This window comes from Apteryx rowi, unplaced genomic scaffold, assembly GCF_003343035.1.
Source record: "Apteryx rowi isolate R43461 unplaced genomic scaffold, aptRow1 scaffold_457, whole genome shotgun sequence".
In the NCBI taxonomy this organism is placed as follows: Eukaryota; Metazoa; Chordata; class Aves; order Apterygiformes; family Apterygidae; genus Apteryx; species Apteryx rowi.
Genome location: NW_020450713.1, coordinates 264,756 through 286,108, shown reverse-complemented (window position 1 = coordinate 286,108; position 21,353 = coordinate 264,756). Strand labels below are relative to the sequence as shown.

The 21,353-nt window shown below is 36.6% G+C and overlaps 1 protein-coding gene across 4 annotated transcripts in view; it reads left to right on the top strand.

Moving 5' to 3' along the window:
- SLC30A9 (solute carrier family 30 member 9) overlaps positions 1 to 21,353 on the top strand; it is a 55,231-nt gene that overhangs the window by 7,216 nt on the left and 26,662 nt on the right. For 3 of the 4 annotated variants that reach the window (XM_026077530.1, XM_026077528.1, XM_026077531.1), the window contains exons 1-8: positions 5,311 to 5,498; positions 7,532 to 7,708; positions 11,304 to 11,366; positions 14,183 to 14,282; positions 15,339 to 15,431; positions 15,827 to 15,909; positions 17,480 to 17,538; positions 18,348 to 18,415. In XM_026077530.1, the coding sequence (XP_025933315.1) occupies positions 5,402 to 5,498; positions 7,532 to 7,708; positions 11,304 to 11,366; positions 14,183 to 14,282; positions 15,339 to 15,431; positions 15,827 to 15,909; positions 17,480 to 17,538; positions 18,348 to 18,415 (740 nt within the window). In that variant the 5' untranslated portion in view covers positions 5,311 to 5,401. Of the gene's footprint in view, positions 1 to 5,310; positions 5,499 to 7,531; positions 7,709 to 11,303; positions 11,367 to 14,182; positions 14,283 to 15,338; positions 15,432 to 15,826; positions 15,910 to 17,479; positions 17,539 to 18,347; positions 18,416 to 21,353 lie in introns of those variants that run through there. The other variant, XM_026077529.1, reaches the window with a different exon arrangement.

Here is a 21,353-nt window from a genome sequence, read left to right as displayed (position 1 = left end):
TTTATTGTACTTTGGCTTCACAAGCATCTGGTTTATGCATTGATCTTTACAGAAAAGGAGATGAAAGGAAAACCAGATTTATGGTTAGGTTTTCTTTAAAGAAATAATTAGCTACAAGCCAAAATACTTTCTATCTTTGTTTAGTGGGGAAACGAAAAGATTCTATCATCTGTGAGAGCATCCTGTAATAAAGGTCCTGAGACCTTTATTGTCAAGTCCTTGCAATTATAAAGCACTATAATTATGTTAGCAGAATCCTCATCCCTTTTTTGCTTAGGATATTGCTACTTTACATTTGAAATCCTTCCTGGATGTCGAGGTGTGGGATTTTTCTTTTTTTTTTTTTTTTTTTTTTTTTTTTTTTAAATAAGGGAGCTGTAACCTTTTCATTCCCTTCCCTTTTCCCTACCTAAGCACTAAGCGAAGTGCAGAGTTGTGGATATTTTTTTTTTTTTAAATAAGGGAGCTGTAACCTTTTCATTCCCTTCCCTTTTCCCTACCTAAGCACTAAGCGAAGTGCAGAGTTGTGGATACTTGTGGTATGACTAGAGGTACACAGCTGCATATATCTTTCCCTTTTCTATGTGTTGATTGTAGCTGCATATGTCTGAGGAGATATCCCATTAATTTTGTTGAGAGATGTGTAGGTGACCTTCCATCCCCCACTGAGAGAGCAAATTCCTTAAAACTGTAATGCCTCACTTCAGGAAAAACAAACTATCAGGTACTTATCAGGAGCGCCTGCACTGGTGTGTTGATCAGGGCTATACTGTGTTCTTCAAGTGAATCCCTTGATCGTTCTCATTTACCATGAAACCAAACTGAAAGATGTGCCCCAGGCATGCTCGTAATGTGCTTCAATCCCTAATAGGGGTGCAGACTCTCAAACTATGGAGACACATGTGGTTCCTGAAGTGTTTCTGGTACTAAATAAAGGGCGAAATGATATCTCTGCTTCCATATTTCCTGTCAATCTCCAGCCCTCAGTCTATCCAATCTTTCTCCTATTTTGACATTCTTTCCCTTCTTTACCTGTCGATTTTCTGATACTGTCTGCTGTCACTAAACCCTTTGCCTCTTCTGTAGCCCCCCCCCCTTTACTGTACTCCCTTTTCACCTGATCCTGCAATAGCAATGCCAACTTTAGCCTTGCAGAAGATCTGATGTGGTGTCACCTGGGTTCCTGAGGAAGTGACATTGTTGTCAAGCTGTGCTGTGAGAGAGCTGAAAGCATCTCCAGCAGCAGGGTGACCTGGCAGCAGCGTCAGGATGTTGCTAATCCCGTGACTGCTGCTGGCTTCAGAAGGACTGATCAGTGCTGCCCAGTGTTCAAGAAGCTGGAGATGGCTATGCTGCACAAAACAGCTGGTGTTCATGTGAATGAACTCCTTGTGAATAATGAAAAGCACAGTCTTCCTGAGGGTAACATGATTCTTATTTCTAGCTTATCTTGATCTTTGACCCTGTGGCCTATGAAATACTTGCAGACCTCAAGTAGTACGTGATTATGCAGACTTAATTTTGTGCTTATGTGCACTCCCTCACAAAGTATTTTTCTTCTTCTGTTAACTTAAATATTTTGCTTGCAAAATGTAAAGGTTGTCTGGGATTATTGGACACCTTATGCATTTGTGTGGTTTTTTAACTATTGGTAAGTATTTATGTGATGTTAACACTATGTACAGGATCATAAAAGGCACAAAACCCGGATAGACTCTCCCTTAAAAAAAAAAAGTTGACATGCTGAATGCAAGGTGCGCACCACAGGATGTTCTGGGAATTGCAAACAGCAATTTTTAAAACTTATTTTAAGTCATTAACTCAACTCTTGTGGGTGTCGTGAGGACATGCAAGTCTCCTCCACTGTATGAACTTGAAATCTTTAATGCATTTTGAGATTTAAAGCCAATTTGAATATTTTTACATTGTATCAGTTCTCAAATAAGTCACACTAAAATGTCTCGCTGTATATTATTCTTTACATATGCATCATAAATTTCATACTGGGCAGTAACCTTGGAAAAGTCACCATGGGTTCTGCTGTAGTTCGAGTAATCCAGTCAGTTACCCATTTCTTTAAAATGAACAAGAATGAGAAAAATTAGATTGACTTTCCGAAGGTCTATATTTTGTCTTTCAATTCAGACACCTGCTTTTACTTAGAACTGCTTATACATTGATAATTTTTTCAAACTTCTCCATAAAGCAGGTTCCAAATCTTGAAAGGTTATAGTTGCACAGTCCCTGTACTTCCTGAAGATTTTTGCAACACAGATAAAGCAACTTAATAACCTTTTAAGTTTTTACTGACAAGGTACTATCCTTCATACAACAGCAAGGTTTTACAAGCCTTTTTTGCAAAAGGAAGCCTGAGGCAATGACTCCTGCCTGATGGGGTGGACACCCCACTTATGAGCAATAAACTAAAATCTTCATGTGACTGAGAACTATGATAGATATGCCAGCAAAGGGAAGGGTAAGTCTCCTCACTGATGGTGCTGCTAGGTGGGATTGCCCAGCCTGTCTATGCAGGTAGCTCCAGGCAGTCCTGTGATGCAGCCTGTGCCCTGGGTTCAGATTGTGCAGAAGCCCTTGCACAAGCACAGCACTGGTGCTCTTCATATAGCATACAACTGTGGCATGGGAGTTGTGGTCAAACTACTCAGGAGCCTTGGTCAGATTTTATTAATATAACGTATTGCAGTTATTCTGTAGTATCAGTCAAAGAATGGGAAATCCTGTATGTTAGGGGAAACAGTCGTCTTTCCGCTTTCCCTGCTTCTAACAGAGAAGACCTCTACAGTAGTGTGTGGAAGGTTTTTTTGTTTTTGTTTTTTTAATAATTTGTTATCAGGTGAGAGTGTACAACTTGAATGTGAAAGAGTGTGTTTGTATCTCATGAAACATCTTAAAAAAAAAAAAAAAAGACTTGGCTACTTGGATAATGGTTATTTACAATAAAATGTTAGGATGCAATTCTGAATATACTGAATTATAATGTTGCTTTATTTTTAATGATTTATTATTATTAACAATGAAAAAAAGAGTTCACCCCTTCACTATGGCTATATAGTTTCCTCTGCTGTAAGCAGAAAAGTTTAGTATAGTTGGTATGTGTTGTTATATAGAAAGTTCCCTACCGTTTGGAAGGTTGCTCTGTTCACTGCTAGTGATTGATTAAACTAATGATTGCGATGCTGATAAATAAAGATTTGGGATTTCTGTCTTAAAGGAAACTGCAGATGCGCACCACAAAGCATGGCAATTCATTATTGATTGCTTCATGTACTTGCCTATCCCATGCTGAATAGAGGCCATTTGAGATCCTATTGCTTTTTCTTTGTCTCCTTCCACAGGTTTCAGTGTTTATCAACAGAAAGGTTCATGCAGAGCCCTTGATGTAAATCCTGGTTGACCTCCGTGCTGGTAATATCTGTTAATGATTGTATTATTCCAGCTTTACTGATTTTCTTCCTTATCCATATTTATTGGAATTCACTTGTATATAAATATGAAATAATTCAGTGATTCCATCTGGTTTTGGGTAGGAAATGATAGACCCAAAGAAAAATATTTTAGAAATAATGCAACAGTTTGCATCTCTTCTAGAGTATAGCAGGGACTCTTCACGAATTACAAATGTTTTAAGATTTTCTGTCTATTGGTATTGTTTCAGATATCTTTACATACAGAAGAGAAACTTACGGAACTTTAAAGAAAAACTTTGTTAACCTCACTTTATTGCTAGGCTCTTGCCAAAATAACTAACAGTCAGCAAAACATACATCAGTTGCATGTTACACTCCTCCACTCCAATGGGTGAATTGACTCTGCCTTTGCTACTTTACAACTTGCAGTTAATTTAGTATTTAACTCCATAGCTGTACATCTGGTACTTAATGATGCAGCATCTGTTGCAATACTACCGGTTCACCTGGTATAGCTGTGATTGGACTATTGGGAAGATAAGTGTTAATTATTTTGTGCAAGTATTTTACTTCAAACTGCCTCCATCAGGCTTACAGAAAACTTATACTGGTAAAACTAATCACTAGCTGACTGTTAAAGAAGTTATGTGCCAATAAACCTTGTTCAAAATCTAATTGGGTACGTTAAGGACGAGCACCATAATAATCCACAATGCTTAAGGGAATTATTCACTTAATTCACTTAAGGGAATTATCAGATGCATCAATTACCCGAATTCCCTGCCAAGCTAAATTCTGGTGAGTTCGCATGTTCCTCACTGCATGCAAATGAAGACAAGGAAGCTGGAGATGGTTTGTCAGAGTCATGTAAATTAATATCTAAGATATCCTGGAAAAACTCCAAATTGCCGAAATGTTGTTTTTTTTGTTGTTGTTTTTTAAAGTGTGTGATCTGATGCCAGTGGGACCAATTATATGCTTACATTAAGCACATCCACAGGTCCTGGGCCAAAAATCTAGCTGAGAGGAACAGAAGGAGGTTTCACAACAGCTGGAGGGAGAGGGGAAGACATCACAATCATTTGCTGACAGGATTATGCTCGGGGTGCCCTATCTCGGGAGAAAGAAGTTTTTGATTTTGTTGTTTTTGTTTTATTAACACTGACCGAGGGAAGTATATTTTCGGAGGGACCTGAAGAGGGGGAAGATTCCTTTCTCATAAAGATGAGAGCTGCCAAATGGATTTAGAATGCAGGTTTTAATGTTTGCTATAATCTATATAACAGATGTTGTTACACACTTCTATCTGTGCTCTGAGATTTAGTGTGTGTGTGTATATATATGTATATATATACACAATCTCTTTACCATTATCAGCCTATATATMTATACACACACATATGATGTTCTGGAGGTAGGCATATGTATATATTTTAGTTAAGGACGGACTTAGCTGCGCATGCGACCACTGGTTCATTGCAAGAAGTAATGTAAAACTAGCGCCGAGTGTCAGCTCTGTCCCCTGCGCCTGCTCCTGCCCCGAGGGGGGCGGCGCTGCCGCGGTCGCCGCCTCGATGTAACGCCGGGGCGAGGSAAGGGCTGTCGGTTGCTGCGTGAGACGTGCCCGCGGCAGCCAGCGCGCCCCGCCGCCCCCCGGGCCTGGCGCTGAGGCGGCTCTGCGGCGACGTGGCGTCACGCGGGGGCGGCGCGGCGCTCTACACAGGCGCAGCCAGCGGCTCGTGAGTCAGCAGCGGCGGCCGTTAGGCGGCGCGCGCCCCTCTCCACATCCGGGTGCCGCGGCGCCGCCCACCGCCGGGCTCCCGCCTGCCGCCGCCGCCGCGCCTGGGGCCAGGGGGCCGCGCCGCAGCCGCGCCGCCGGCGCCGGCTTCTCCCATGAGACTCGGCGCCCGCCCGCCAACCGGCCCCAGGCGCGCGCGGCGGGCAGCGGCCGGGCTCTGCGCGAGGTCGCCGCCATGCTGCCGGCCCTGGCCGCCCAGCGGCGGGGCTGCCGCAGCCTCTACCGGCTGTACGTGCGGTGCCAGGCGGCGCCGCTCCGCCACGCCTGCCACGGTGAGTCCCTGCTGCCCGGCGGGGCTGGAGGCCCGCGGGGAGCGGGCGGAGGCAGGCCCCCGCCTGCCGCGCTGCGCCCTCGGCAGCGCCTGGGGGCGCTGGGAGAGCCGCAGTTGAGCTGCGGGCTTTGTACTTGTCTGACTTGCTGCCCCGGAGAGGTTTTGCTTTGCGCCCTTGCTCGCAAAACCTCCGAGCCGTCGCGCTCGCGTGACAGCGAGGGAGCGGGCGGAGGAGCGACCCCGCAACGGCCGGCGCGCGGCGGCTCGCGGTTTCAACCGGCCTTAGGCAGTCGCTGAGCGTCGCGCGGGAGCAGCGTCGTGCTGCGGCGGCGGGTGACGCTGCTCATCGCTCCTGCAGTGTTTTAAGACGCTGCAAGCAGCGTTCCGGTTTGCGGCTGCATTTTGAGTATTTTGACTTTTTAAAAAAATGAGGATACTCAAGTAATAACTGCCTTGGCAGACAAGGAGAGTGAAACAGCTTATTGCAGGCTTTTTTAACGTGCACTTCATAGGCCTCTAACCCTATCAGTTCCAGTCCTCTTACATAATATTGTTTTATAATGTATGTTTTAGAGTTGAAGTTTGCAATAATTATAAAATAAAATGCAGGCTTCTAGGATTTGTGTTGGTTTGGAAAGTGAGTACTGGTCTTTCCTTTAAGCCACAGATCCCATGAAATTAAAATTTTGACCACTTTTGTTCCTCTTCATACAGTTGCTTATGGTTGAATTACAGTAAATACTTTTTTCTTTTTGTGTGTGTGTGTGTGTATATATACATGAATTAGTAGGAAAAACTAATTCAACTGAATGTGCTGATTAAGTTTTCATTTTCAATTGCTCCAGTACCACCAAAGCTCAGGAATCACCACTGACCATTTTATGTCATGTACTTATTGCTGTCTTTCATGAGTTATAATCTGTAAGGTCACTGAGCTGTGCTGGGTTGATCTTCTGGGCTTTTGTCACATTAGCAGCAACTAATAGTCCACAAGAGCTTAGCTGACTGTTCCTTTTGTGAAATCATTCATTAATAAGGTCCAAATCAGTGTGCTCACACCCATGTGGTTGCTTCTATTTTAGAGGACTAAAATGAAAGGAGGGCTATTGGGACTTTTATGGAATACACTGTTTTATCAAACCTACTTTGTATGACTTGATTTACCAGCATTGTTTGACTTTTAAAATTTACTTATTCTTTTAATATGTGCTTTTCAGAGCAGCCAGTTTGCTTGTTGCATTTCAGATTTGAGGAGTTATAAGCCATGTCTGCAGAAGTGTACGTGTGTGCTGCCTGAAAGAAACTGCTTGTTAACACCGGTTGGCCAGATCTGCATACAACTCTCTTCTTGGCTAGTCTTTTAAGATTGGAGACTGCCTACCAAGGCTGACTTCTGGATTGGCTTTTTACATATTTATATTGTAACTTGTAAAGACGATATAAAGATTTGAGATTATTCTGTATAAAGCATTTTATAAAATGTAGTGTATTTTCATAGGTTACTGCTTTAGCAAGTTGATCTTAAATTGCACTCTACATTAAACAATTAATTGGTGAGTTATGGTTGGTACAGAGCATATGAAGAGTGAAATGAAGTGGTAGCCCTGGCTGATAGTTTTGTAGTAGTTTGTGTTTGTTCTTTTAAATCAAAAGTTTGCTTTTTTTAGGGTTTTGATGTAGTATGACTAGAACACAAGTTAAAGTATCAATAAGCCAATCTTATCAAATTGCTTTTTATTTTTTTATTTTTTTCCTTAAGATCATCTAGATATCTTTGAAAAAAGTGAATACCAGACTGTGTGGAAGAACCCAGCACGTTAGAATGACTTTTAAAAATGGATGTTTGAATGGACACGGTGAAAGCATGCTGTATATTCCCATTTTTGTAAATCCTAAGAATGGATAAAATAGGCACAGTTCATTATTAAAAGCTAACTTTTCATCGTCCATGTTGATATTTTTGGACTCGCTTTCCCCTCTTTTTCCTTTGAAAATGATTTGTCTGAAACATCTTTTTCCCTTCCTCTCTCTTAGGATGGCAGGCTTCAATGAAAAGTGGGAGTCTTTCTTATATTATACCTTGCAATCGTCTGCCTGTGCAGCTGATGAGTCAAGTGAGAGTTTATACCTCTAATGGTCAGAAAAAAGATCTTGGATCACAGGATACAAATGTATCAACGCCTGAAGAAACTGTGCCCAAAGTTGGAACAGGTCTTTCTTTGTTTCGATTTTCATAGTGCTAAGACTAAAGTAAAGAGTATTTATTTATGTAAGTGTAAAAACCTAATGTAAGTAACAATTGATGCATTTTTCACTGTTATACTTGCAGTTGCAGAACTCTTAATATTTGTGGCTTCTGGGCATGCCATATATAAATTTCAAATGTATAAGCAGGGAGGAATGACATTCCTTTAAATAAAGGATTTAATTTTAGGCTAATGGAACTTGGTGATGATGATAAAATGTGCATGTCTGAAGGGATTAGATAAGTCAAGAGATAAGAAATGGAATATATCACTTGTCTTTTACCACTTTGCTTAACTGAACTGTTTTTGTAGTATTGCAGATTTGTTATGTGAAATGAACTGGTGCTAAAGATTAAATGAGTATTAATACTGAGCATTGTGACTACTTCAGATTAGTCTAGAGATGACTGATGAAGAAGGTTGAGCTGTTTCGTCTGCTAGAACTCTCTAATGTGGTGGTGGTTACACCTGCAACATTCACAATAAATGCTTGATAAAATGAGGATAACCTGACTGTCCTTGCTCCTTGATTTGCTTGTCAATCTTGTGCTAGTTAGGGGCTTGAGAAATTCAGAGCTGTCTCATCTTTGCTCAGTTCCTGTGTTATCTATCTTTTCAGCTTATTAAATGTAACACTGCACAGATATGTGTTTGAAAGACTAGTGTGCTTAAGAGATGGTAAAGATTTTAAAAATAAGAGTTCTCTTTTTGAGTGCTTTTCTCTAAAACTGAATGGTTTACTAAAGAAAAATTTCTTCTCTTTGTTATTAGGTAGGTTAGCAGGTATTAGTTCTTGCTTTTGTAACTTGTAAATTCCTGAGGTTTCCAGCAGTCTTTAAAAGCTAGTAAAAGTAATCATTTGAGAGTATTAATTTTCTTATGTTTGGAAGTACAAAGATAGATATTAAATGTTGTTGTAGTCCCAGAAGATATTGTTTCTAGAATCTGGGATGTAATTGGATTTTAGAAGAGCATATTCATTGAGACCATTTATGTTTCTTAGAAAGTCTTGAGTTGACAATGGTTGCTAGATGGAGAATCTTGCAGAGATGTCTGCCAAATACATCTAAAGACTGCAGAGTAACTTGAAATTGTTGATATTTCCTAGGTTCTTAATGTACAGGTGCCAGTGCTCTTAAAAACTGGACATATGAAAACAGAGTTTAGCACTATTGCTTTCATGATTTCCTTAAACTTATGTAATTGTTAACTGTCATTAAAAGGGTGTTCCCACCTTTTCCCATCCCTATCTGATTATACTCCCCTGTGCTGGCATTAATGATTGTTTAGATTTGTTGAGCCTGAAATTTTTTTCTTGTTTTGCGGAGTTAGTGTTCAGTTGGATCAACAAGCTGATTCTACTTGCTGTCTCTAAAATGGTGGGAGGAGAGACACTGCCCTTTGTGGCAGTGCAGCTTTGGATCATACTAGGCCACCAGTGGAACTGCACCATACGGCCACCATAAGACTTGCATTTTCTTGACAGTGGGTGGCATTTGCCAATGTACATGAAACTGCAGCCCTGAGATATTAGGCACTGATGAACAGTTGCTTTGAGGTTTATTTTGGAATGAATTTTGTTGTGTTCACACTTCATATAGGGGGTGTTTTCTGAGGGCTAGTGGATACAACATTCGTATCCGTTACAGACATATTACTGCTGTTTATCTTTAAAAAGCACGATATTTTGATAGGATTCTGAAAAGGTTATGTACTTCTTGTAACAATTGCCATGTTTTTTCCAGTAACTTTAATCTTTAGCATATTGTAGATCTTTCTTGAGCCTCCATTCCTCTRTCAGTAAACTTGGAGAATGCTTTTCTTGTTCATGGAGTATTGAAAATATTAATGTATTCATCTTGAAAGTACTGTTATCTTCAACCTTTGCTCGTCTGAAGAACAGTAGTCCTGAACTGAAATATTCTATATTTTTTCTCATTGTTGCACTGTTTTTTGGGTTTTTTTGGGGGGGGGAGGGAGAGGNTTTTTTTTTTTTTTTTTTTTTTGTCCAGCCTCTAGGCCGAGGAAGTAAAATTTAAAAGGGTACTTAATGTGATCTCAGTGCTTAGATATAAATCTTGATATTTGATGTGTGATTTTTTTTTTTCTCTGAAACTTTATGACTTAACCTTTTGTTAAATAGAGTTGGTCTGATATGTTTGTGAGATAAAAGTTTGCATGAAGAGTTTCTGAAATGCTAGAGAATGTCTTGTCACATTTTCACTCATTTTTTTCTAAGCAATCTTGGATGAGGTCTGTTATCATGAAGAATGATAGAGTGGCTGCCAAATATTTTAAGCCTGATAAGAAATGAATAGAAAAGAAAAGGAATTTTTTTATTGTTGTTTAAGTCAAACAATAACTGATAAGGATGACTGTTTTAGGAAGACAAGTTGTCCAGCCTTTTTTGTTATGTGGTAAAATCCATTTCATAAATTTATAAGTGTTTTTGTTACTGTTATTTTGCCAAGAATGTACACTTGGATTATCATTACTCTTACTTCTCAGCTGCTTTTAAAGCCATAACTAATTGCCTAATGAAAAATACAGTTATGTAGCCAAAGCTTTCGAGACTATCCGGCTGTTGAGTAAATCATGTCACCTGTTAAGCTAAGTGTATCTCATTAAACAACACAAATGTACTTGAAGAATCTTCAAATTTTGAGTATCGCTTTCAGCAAGGTTAGTTTTGTAATGACTGCAGATGCCTGGCAAACCTCCAGTGTTAGTGTTGGAGCACAAAAAAAGGGGTATGTTGGTTCTAGGTATTAGAATTGTAAGGTTTCTGTCCCGAAAGCTATGGTGAGATGTATGAAAACAGCATGCAATATTTGTCTGAGTTTTTCAGTGGCATTTCTAGTTTGTGATAAGAAATCTCAGTTAAATTGCTGGAATTTAAGAATTTCCAAATATTAAGATTCAATTCATGGTATTGTAAATTATATTTTACAGAAAAGATAAATATTAATATACATATTTTAATGACTTTCTATTGCATCATGCCCTCAAATTTAAAGAAACAGTTAAAATACTTTGGTTTAATTATAATTCCAATTTGTGATATGAGTTGTGGATTTTGATTTAAACATTCTGTATTTTAAAAAAACTAGTTTTTTTCTGTGTGAAAACACTTCAGCCTCTTATAATTGAATTACATATTGAAAGCTGTATGAAATTGTGGTGATGACCTGTCATAAACTGCACAGAATTCATTATATTTATTCATCTAAAATTTTGCATAAATATTCCCCCAAACTATAAATGCACGGTTTTGTTCTGTTGTTGTTTTATTTAATTTCTGGGTCTTTCTGTAATATGTTGCAAGCTTGCACTGTTTTGCAAGCTGTTAGGAATTTACTAATCAATGCTAAGTTTAGTGTCTTATTATCTAGCTCTCATATTTTGAGTGTTTTAAATGTTGGAGATCTAGTAAAAAAATTGTTAATTGTCATGATGGAAAGCTATATTAAGTTATATTGTGATTTTTGTCTTGTCAGCCAAACTCTTTACTAAAAGAAAGTATTTGCATATATGCAACAAATTTTATTTTTATTTTACAGGGCAAGATGCCAACAGTGTAGGTCAAAAGCAATCTTTTCTGAAAGAGCCAATTCAAGTGAAAGGTAAAGTAGTACTTCCTGTATCATAACTTTACTGCTGTCTGCTATTAGTCAGGTAAGATAGGGGTAGTGTAACTATGCATTCTGTTACTATGATTAAATAAAAAGTTACATGAATATCATTTTAAAAAACACTTGTGTGTCAGTTTTGTTTGGTGCCCAGTTGTTTGAAAATGTCTCCTGAAAAATCGAGTATAGCATTAGTTCTCCTAATTGTTCACCTTACAATGCTTATTTTTTAATTACTTCATTAAGCTGATTAGTTTATCAGGGAAAGACTAATCTGTTTTCTCATCTGTTATCATAGCCCATCCTCCTTGCACCTTTTTAGCCATGTCCGTTCACCATCTCAGACTAATATGGCTAAACTGAATACTTGATCTTCTGCTACTCCTTGTTCTAAGTCTTTCTGTCTTCCTTCTTATTGCTGAGTTAATCTAATCAGTGTTGCTTCTAAATATATTCTGACCGCATGAACTGCCTAATCGGAGTCCTGTAATATTTCCATTCAGGCTTTTGTCTTTAGCTACATTATTTAAAAACATAAACGGATAAAATAAAAGGATAACTTTGTGTTTCTCAATTTATTATGACTTGGTTTCCTTCCATCTATATTTTTAGTTTCTATTATCTTATTGTGAGAATAATCCTTTAGAAACTCCTGCACTTTGATTGCTCCTAGCATCATGTGTGTGGAAAAAAAATCACCAAAATAAAAGTTATCATTTTCTATTAAATTCCCTTTTAAAAAAAATTCTCTGCAATGGTTTCAAAATTGAGTCTCTGTTTACGATTCAGCAGGCTATAAATTGTGTCAGAATTCTTTCCTGCCTTTTTCCCAATTTAAAAGAAACATCAAATAATAATGCATGTAACTAACAAGCTGATGTCAATATCTCCCTGTTTTTATTTTTTCATATATTTTTGTCTGCATCCTTTACGTTAATTTCTTTGGGTCTATTGTCACTTAAAGTATATGCATCTTGGGGGAACATACAAGGCAGATAAGAGAAATTAGATACAGTAAGACTGTGAAGTAATTGTAAAAATACATACATCTTCCTAGTGAAAAGGACTTTTTGTCTCTTTCTAGATTATAGACATACAAGCATGTGTTAAAAAATTTTATAGTATCTAGAAAGTGGGATTCTGGTCTTCACAGACCACTGTGACTTAGACACTTATTGCTCCAAATATTCCTAAAATAATAATTTTAAAGGAACGCTAATATTAATCTGTGCTATTTAAGGAGTTGTATTTACATCATCTTATGTTTGCGTTTGTCTATATGATGGAAATATATCTATTTCATCAATTTTATGCAGGTACTTGAACTTTGGAGTAGGATTGTTGAGATCTGCTACTATGTTAAAATAGTTATAGTATTTTCATTCAGTGAAATTTACCTATATTTCTGAAAGATGGATTAGAAAGTGTTTGATAAATCAACAAGGTTTTTTTTGTTAAGATTAAGACACTTTGGATATATATGCATATTTTAAGTAACAAAAGGATAGGAGTGTTCTTCCTATTTAAAAAATGCTCATACAGTTTTAATCTTAGCGAGTGATGAACTATTTTTATGAAATATCTGTTTTTTTCACACTTTTGCTTAAGGGTATTGTAGGATGAATGTGATTACTCAAATACTTCAAAAATAATTGTTTAAGTTCATACTGAATGACAGAAATCAAATTATCTTGGTAAATATTGCTATTTGTAGTGTTTGTGAAGTGTTGAATGTCAAGCAATGCATTTTGCCTTGAAGCTCTCAAAACTCAGAAATAAGAAAATGCAGGACTTTGAAAAATTGTTCTTGAGATCTTTAAATGCAAAATTTTTCTGTAAGTATGTTATGACTCAAGGAGAAGTTTTGAACTAAATACAGAAAGAGTTGTGTGAGCTCCTGGGATAAGAAGTTAAAGTCTGTGTTCATAAGTCTTGTCTGCAGAATTTGAGCTTTCTATTTTCGGATATTTTCAGTTCTTTAATATTATATTCTTCAGCAATCGTAAATCTTTTTTCAATCTACCCTAACATTTTTAACAGAAGTAAGTTTATGATGAGTTAAATTTGAAAATGAATTCAAGTTATGTATGTATAGACAAGCAGGCAACAATGGCATGAGTTTGAAATTCCACTTATCCAGTTTCTAAATAGGTCTGGTATTCTTTTATTTCTTGTACATTAAAATCTGATGTGATAAGAGTAAGTTTTCTAGATGTACATAGGATTATAAATAAAGAATGTGTATTTTAATTGTTATGAATGTTCAATATTAAATGTGACTTTTTTGAAAGTAATAGTTGAGGAAAAACCATGTATGCAGCCTATCTCAGTTTTTCATATGGTCTGCAAATCAAAAAGCCTGTTCTGCAGAAGAATTCAGAAATTGGTTAAGTACTGAAAAAAAAAAATCTAGAGTTCTAAGATGCCATTGTACTTGCTAGAACAAGCGTTTCCAAACTGCCGTACATGAATGCTATCTTAGTAGCCAAACACCATCTCTGACATTTGGCTGGAAATGTAGCTGACAGCAGCAGTAGGTGTGTGGGATGTTTCAGGACCTTGAACTAAAACTTTGTTTGCAAGCAGCGTTTTCAGATTCAAAATAGCATTCTTTGCACAGCTGGAGGTGGAGTCCTTCTACTCTTATTTATTTCCACCATCAAGAACATTCCTTTTTCTTCATTGTAAATTTTCTATCCCAGGTCTCCACTTAGAGGTGCCATGATTTGATATTAGATTGAATTACCTTTTCAAGTTTCTACTGTAGTCTCCGTGAATGACTTAACTGCTTATCTATTTCTATTTTTAAGTGAAAGCAGTCCTTAAAAAGAGAGAGTATGGACCAAAATATACACAGAATAACTTCATCACTGGAGTCAGAGCAATAAATGAGTTTTGTCTTAAATCCAGGTATGATGGGTTTGAGGTGAAATTTAAATTGTGAATGCTTGTATTTGCTTGTATGTGCTTTAAAAGTAGTAACTATTGTAGAGTGGTTTAACACAGTAACTCTTCTAAACACTTTTGCAGTATACGTGGTCAGAAGTGGTTAAAGTTAGCTCTGCTTCCTTGGTATTGCAGTGGATTAGGAAATTGCACTTAGTCTGCATGTCTCTTCAGTGACTTCTTAAAGCAACTTATTTGTATGAATATGACCACATGTGTAGCTTGGGGGCTGGAGCAGGGGAGGGGAGGGAGTCTGCCTCTAGAGCAGGTAGCTRTGGAGGGGAATGGCAAATAATTCCTGTTGCAGTGTTCTGAGGTCCTGATGGTCTGATGTGCAGAACGTCCCTGAAAGAGCACTGGAAATTTCATGGTGCAATTGAATTCTCTAGAACGTTGTGTTTTACTGAACTCTTACATCCTTTACTGGATTGTACGTTAGGCTGAGGGCTGTAATTTTGAAAAAAATATAATCTGGTTCATTGTAGCCTGAATACTGTCACCTGATTCATGCTTACTGTCTCTTACTGTGTGCCATTCCTGCCAGCAGGTCTTACTGTGAATCATTTTTGTTTTGTTATCTCTGACCTTTTGCAGAAATGAGTAGGTGAAGCTGGATGTATAGGTTTTGAGGATAACTTTGTTAACTTTTAGTGCCATGTGACTTCTGATTTCCATTTAGCGATGGTAAACCATGGGCCCTGTTGTTTATCACTGGTGCATATCATCAGTTACCTGCAGATTGTTCGCTGGAAATGCTTTATTACTTTCTGTCTTTCGTATATAMTATTTCATAGTGTGAAGACATGATTTGGATTTTTGAGTGTAGGAAAACAATGATCTTCAAGAGCATCCTAGAGATAACTTACTTCATGTTGCATATCCATTCTGTTTGGCTGAAGTAGGCAACTTCAATTTTCTGTACTGCCAATTATACTAGAATTGTGGAAGATCACCCAGACACAAAAATAAGATTATTATAATGTGAATTTTTTCTTTCACTAAACTGTCCACTTTCCTTAGTGATTTAGACCAGCTGAGGAAAATTAAACGACGAAGCCCCCATGATGACACTGAGACTTTCACTGTGTACTTGAGATCGGACGTAGAGGCAAAGTAAGAACATTTTTATGAAGAAAAATAGTTGCATCATCTAAATGGGTTATATGAGAGAGAGAATTTTTAAAAGTTAGGTTTACAATGTAAAAGGGTAATAGTATTTTCAGTTTTCTATCTGAACACACTTTTTATCCCCATTATTATAATAATTACATGGTGTATACAAAACTGAAGGGTATGTTTTATGTGTCTAAAGATGAAACACTTCTCCTCCCTAAGCTTTTTATTCTGCAAAATAGTCTGCGAGGTTTCTTATTGGAAAGAATTATGCTCTGTTTTTAGGAAAGCTTTTGATTATGTAGTCAAACTCAAAAGAAGTTACAGGTGTGTTGTTTTATCAGTTTTAACTTGTATAAATAGAACCATTGTTAAGTTATTTTTACTCTGCGCAGGTCTCTTGAAGTTTGGGGTAGTCCAGAAGCTCTTGCTAGAGAAAGAAAACGGCGTAAAGAGGCAGAGATTGAGTACAGAGAAAGTGAGTATAGAGTTTTCAAATAATTTCAAATGTAAACAACAAAATATGATGGTTAAAAATCCATGAGATGGTGAGCACGTGGTATTTCATTGAGAACACACAAATTTGGAATTATCAATCACTGATAAGATTTTATAGCACAAGGTTAGCATAATACATTCCTATCTGTGCAGATACAGTCTATTACTATCTTACATTTATTATCTTTGTGATRTAGTCAGAAAATATATCCAGTGGAGCTCCACAGTCATATTCTGTATTTTTGGGCTTGTAATGTTTAGGTGATAATAAACAGCATCATTGCTTTTTGGATTTTTTTTTTTTTTTTTACTGAGAATTTTCAAAACACTTAAAACCAACCCAAATCTTGATACCGTATCTTCACGCATTTATTTTTCCTCTGAATGAGTTCAGCTTACTTTTGTGCTTTGAAAGGCAGGGGGCGGAATCAGCTTTTTGCTTAAAATAAAATTATTGTTGTCATTTGTGCTGGCATTATCAATAAAAGCTATCAAATCAGTAGTTTATAATGGATTTTAGTCAGCTGGGACAGTTAAAATTTCAGGAGAAGCAATATTGCTTCAAGGTACTTATTTCAATTATTCATCTTAAAATTAGAGGTCTTTTCATTTGTGGGGACAATTCTGCCTCTAAAAAAAAACCCCCCATTAGTAAGAAGGCTAGAGCTGCAGGCACTTGTGAGGGTGCCTATAAATATTTGTACTGATTGCACAGCCAGTAGCTTTTAAGTTTTTAGTGACTAACAAAATAATTCTCAGACCTCAAGCCAAAAAGCAAGAATAAAAAATTACTGCTCATGGTAAGGGCATAGTGAAATGTTGTATATTTGAAGTGGTAACTTCCCTTCATACAGACTAGTATTGCCTTTATCCTTGTACTCCACTGGCTTTTTTAATCTATTTATGTGTATGTATTATGTGTTTTAATCTATTTATGTGTATGTTGTGTTTTTTATAACACAGGTGTTATGTTTGTATAACATTGTAGAAGAGGATCTAGCACTACAGTGTCTATAGTAGTATACCAATGTATATATGCTAGTTACTGGGCATAAGTAGTGAATGGAAAACTATTGCAGATAAGAGACTTGCACTGAAACAACTTCGCCCCCTCCCTACCTCCGCCCCACACTATGGCACAAAGGGACTGGGGGGCAGGGGGAGGGAATCTCAGGATTTGGTTATACAGGTTGTGGTTTGGTTTTGTTTTGTTTTGTTGGTGCATGGACATTGAAGGATTGCCATAATGGTGTGTTTTGAGTTTTTTCCTCTGTATGTCATCCTTTTTTGGGAGAAATGCTGATGATGTGTAAGATCATAACAGAGAGTATTATGTGTTTACACAAAATACCAAAAAATGTATATTTCTGATTAACAATAGGAGAGGTTTTTTTCACAGACAGAGATCCCTTCAAGAGATTTTAATTTGATAGGACCATCTAGCTTTAACATAAGCAGATTGTTAGCTGCTGTATAAAGAAAATCAACTTGAATTCCTTAAACTACTGCAATTGCTAGTAAGTATTCATGATAATAATTTTGTACTGCAGATCTATTTAGAAACCAAAGGCTGTTGAAGGAGTACAAGGAGTTTTTTGGAAATACTAAGGTAAGAGTTGTTTTAAAGTTTTTGGCTAGAAAAATACCACAAGATGCACTGTGATACTTTTCGAAGGAAAGAAGTGAAACTGTTTTCATAAGCATAAGTAACTGGAAATTCTTGTAAAGTTTATTGTTACTGTAATACACTAGATCCATCTCTGTAAACCAGTGGTTAATGTTATTAGCCCAGTTTAAATGGGTTTCAACTGTGGGAGTGCAATCCACTGGTAAGTTTTTGTCAACTGCCGCCTTTAGCAAAATTACAGCTGTATGTGTGAGTCTACCCATAGCCCATAATATATAATTAAGGTGTAAATAAATACTTTACTATAATGTTATTATACCTTAACATAAAGTATAATAAATATATTGTTAATTAAGAAAAACTAAAATAGCTCTCTTAGAGCAAAGTGTTAACAATTTTCTATATGCCCTACATTATTATTGGCCCTTCCTCTTCCCTTAAGCAGACCCATTCCTTGGATCCAAGTGTTTTGTCATGGCAGACTGATTTCTTCATCTTTCTGCTGCGCAGCTTGCTATTGTCCTTGTGGTTGCAGTGGCCCCTGCTGGAGGCTGTTTTGGTTGTTTATCCTTTTTTATAGCCATCCATTCATAGTAACATATAAGATCCAACTGCAGACTGGGAAGAGCATTCAGTAGTAAATTAGTAGACTGGACTGTAACTTCACATTTCAATAGGGTGTAATGCAAAGTTTTTATTACAATAATTTGTACAGTAGATTCATCATGAGGTCAAGATTTGGTGGTTTAGCTTAGTGACCTGTTTTCATAATCTCTTATTTCTTTATATAGCCACGCTCCAGTACAGCAGCTATGTTTCTCAAGGGACCAGGAAAGGTGGTAATGGTAGCTATTTGCATGTAAGTGTAAAAAAGTTAATATTTCATATGTGCAAGTACAAAAACATTCATTTTTATTATCCTAAAAATGGGAACAGTGTGTGTTTTCAAGCTAAAGATACCTGTGTTTCTTACAAATCTGAAGTTTCTAAAAGCCTAAGAAGGTTCTAGAACTACTCCTAGAAGATAAGAGACTCTTAAAACTATTTGTATGTAATATAAAAAGTTGGATTGCCTAAAAGTGGACCATTAAATCCATACTTGAACCTCTGTATAAATGACTGATCAGAAAAATTCTGAGAACCAAACAGCTCTTTTCAAATGATTTCTGCTAATTTAATAAACAAACCAATGAAATGAGCGAGAAAAAATGAAGACACTGTTAACATGTAGGCATCACTCCTCTTTATTAAAATAAAGAAACAAAAAAATCCCCCACAGTACTGCAACTCGGGCTTCTAAAATTTACTTATGCTTGGCAGGTGTAAATACACAATGTAARCTACATAACAGATATAAATAAGCTATAGTATGCTTAATATTTTGTGCAATATTAAAAAAATCAAGGACACCACATCACAAAATGCCTGCATTACAGAGCTCATTTTTCTTTTATAGTGTTTTTTGTTGCATGTAATCTGTAACAACTCCTTTCTTGGTATGAATTAGCACATTTCTGCAAAAATATTAATCCCCTAATAAAAACATTAGGAGCATATCTGAATATTTGAATATAGTCTGCAAACTCAAGTCTTAATTGAAGTTAATAGATTTATTTATTCAGTATTGGCAGAAAGAGGCATCCATCGAAATTTAGAGGTCAGTGTGATATGTGTTTTATGTCTGATCAGAGAAAAACAAGTTTTTAAAGACGGTCAGGCTAAACAGTTAGTTAAAATAACAAAAATTTTGAAGGATGCTTGGAGGCCAGCTTTTAAAATTGCTCTTTCTCTTGCTCCTTTACAAGAGGAAGCTTTTTATATATTTTAAGCAATCTTCCATATAAATAACAGAAAATAATTCTCTTTTCTGTTTTTAGTGCTATTTAGCCCTTTTTCAACTGATGGGATATTTTAGGAACTTTTTGTCTTTCATGTTTCTTACAAGTTTGGATGAAGCAAAATGAAACCATAATAATCCTAATTTAAAGCAAATAAACATGGAGTCTATCTGGTATGAAAAACACATAAATGTGTTAAGTATTTCTGAGGAAATTATGTCTAAAATTTGCATGTCAAAATAGCTGCACTTTTTAAAAATCAATTTGATATGTATATATTTTTTTAAATAAAGTATTTATTTTCTAAGGCACTATCAACATAAGGGAGCAAAACAAATATGTAGGTTGGGGAAAATGCTTTTTTGGCTAGAAATGCTTTTTTGGCACAAGAAACATTTTGAGAAGGAAACAGCTCTGAATTTTCCTGCAAGACTATATGCTTTTTGCTTGGGAAAAGAACACAAAGCTGGTTTGACTGAAAACTTCCCTCTTTCTTTATTCTTCTTTATTTCTTTATTTTATTAGTAACTGTTCAGAGCTTTCTGTGTTAAAAACATCTGAGAACTGCTAGTATAGATGTTTGTATTGTTTAAAAAAAATTGTATGGTGATAGCTTCCCTTTTCCTCTACCTCCTTCATTTTCTTCTACAGTGATCTATATATATAGGCCTTGCCTCCCGTTTTTTAAATTGGACATTGCTATAAATGTTGCACTTTCTCTGCTGCAGCCTTGCCTTCGTAAATACCTCTCAGATGATTAGGGCCTGTAAAGATGAATATATGACAGCCAGGCCAGCAGAAGGTTGTAGGGCCTGTTGTGTTGCTCAGTCACTACTTATGTGAAATTTTTTTAGAAGTTATGGGATCTACTGTGGCCCTGAAATACCTGATGATTTTTCAGAGATTTAAATGGATTTTCAAGGGCCACCATCAGTGCAGACGTACAAGACTTGTTTGTTCATGGCCCTGATCTCGTTGACATCAGTATGGGCTTTTTTGGAGACTGGTTTTGCGTCAAGAGAGGCTAATCTTTCTTAAAACTTCTCCAGTTGCAATGATTTGGTAGGCTGTTTGCAAACTTCAGTTCTCCTCAGTGCGGGTGAAATGGAGTTCAAACAAAAGTAGAGTTCTTGCCTGTGGATCCACTGTGAAGATATAATTAGCTGCACTGGTAGAATCCACGGTGTTAACAGAATTCTGTGTCCGAGAATGAAACTTTCAATTTTTTAAATTTTAATTTTTTAAATTTTTTAAATTTTAATTTTTAAAATTTTATTTTTTTTATTTTGTTGGCCTCTATGGACTTTGGAATACAGTTAGAAGCACGGTTGTGTTGAATGAAACTACTTATTTTCTGAATGCAGAAGAGAGGCTTATTAGGACATGTTGTATATATTAAAAGTTTGATTTAATAAGCAAGAGATTTATAATCTAATTTATGAATCAAACTTTTTTGGTTTTTGACATGATTTTCAAAACACTAGAACAAGTATTTTTCAGATTTTGCCTAGTTTTGGTTTAGGTTTCAGTAAGATTTCCTACTCTTTCAGGTCCAGGCAGTTTTGAAATGACGTAATTAATTCATTCAGTCTAGCTCATTTCAGTACAATAGAGAAAATAGTCTCTGTATCATCAATTGTTGTGTTAAAAGCTGACTTTGTTATATCAAACTGATTCAAAGTATTTTGGATGACTTCTCAGAGTTTGCTGGGTTTGGGTTATTTTTTCCTCTGCTGTTTAAAATCCTTGTAATATTTCCTGAACAGAATTTAGGCTTTCATAGGATGTGTATTATTTTCAAATGCAGTGGTGAATTTGTTTTTGTTTTGTTTTTTCGTGTTTTTTAAGTGAAATATATTTTAATTGCAGTAAAAATCTGATTTTTTTTTTCCAAAACTGACTTTTGTCTATTGTCTAACATTGATGTGAACATCTAGTTAGACAGGAAACACCAAATAG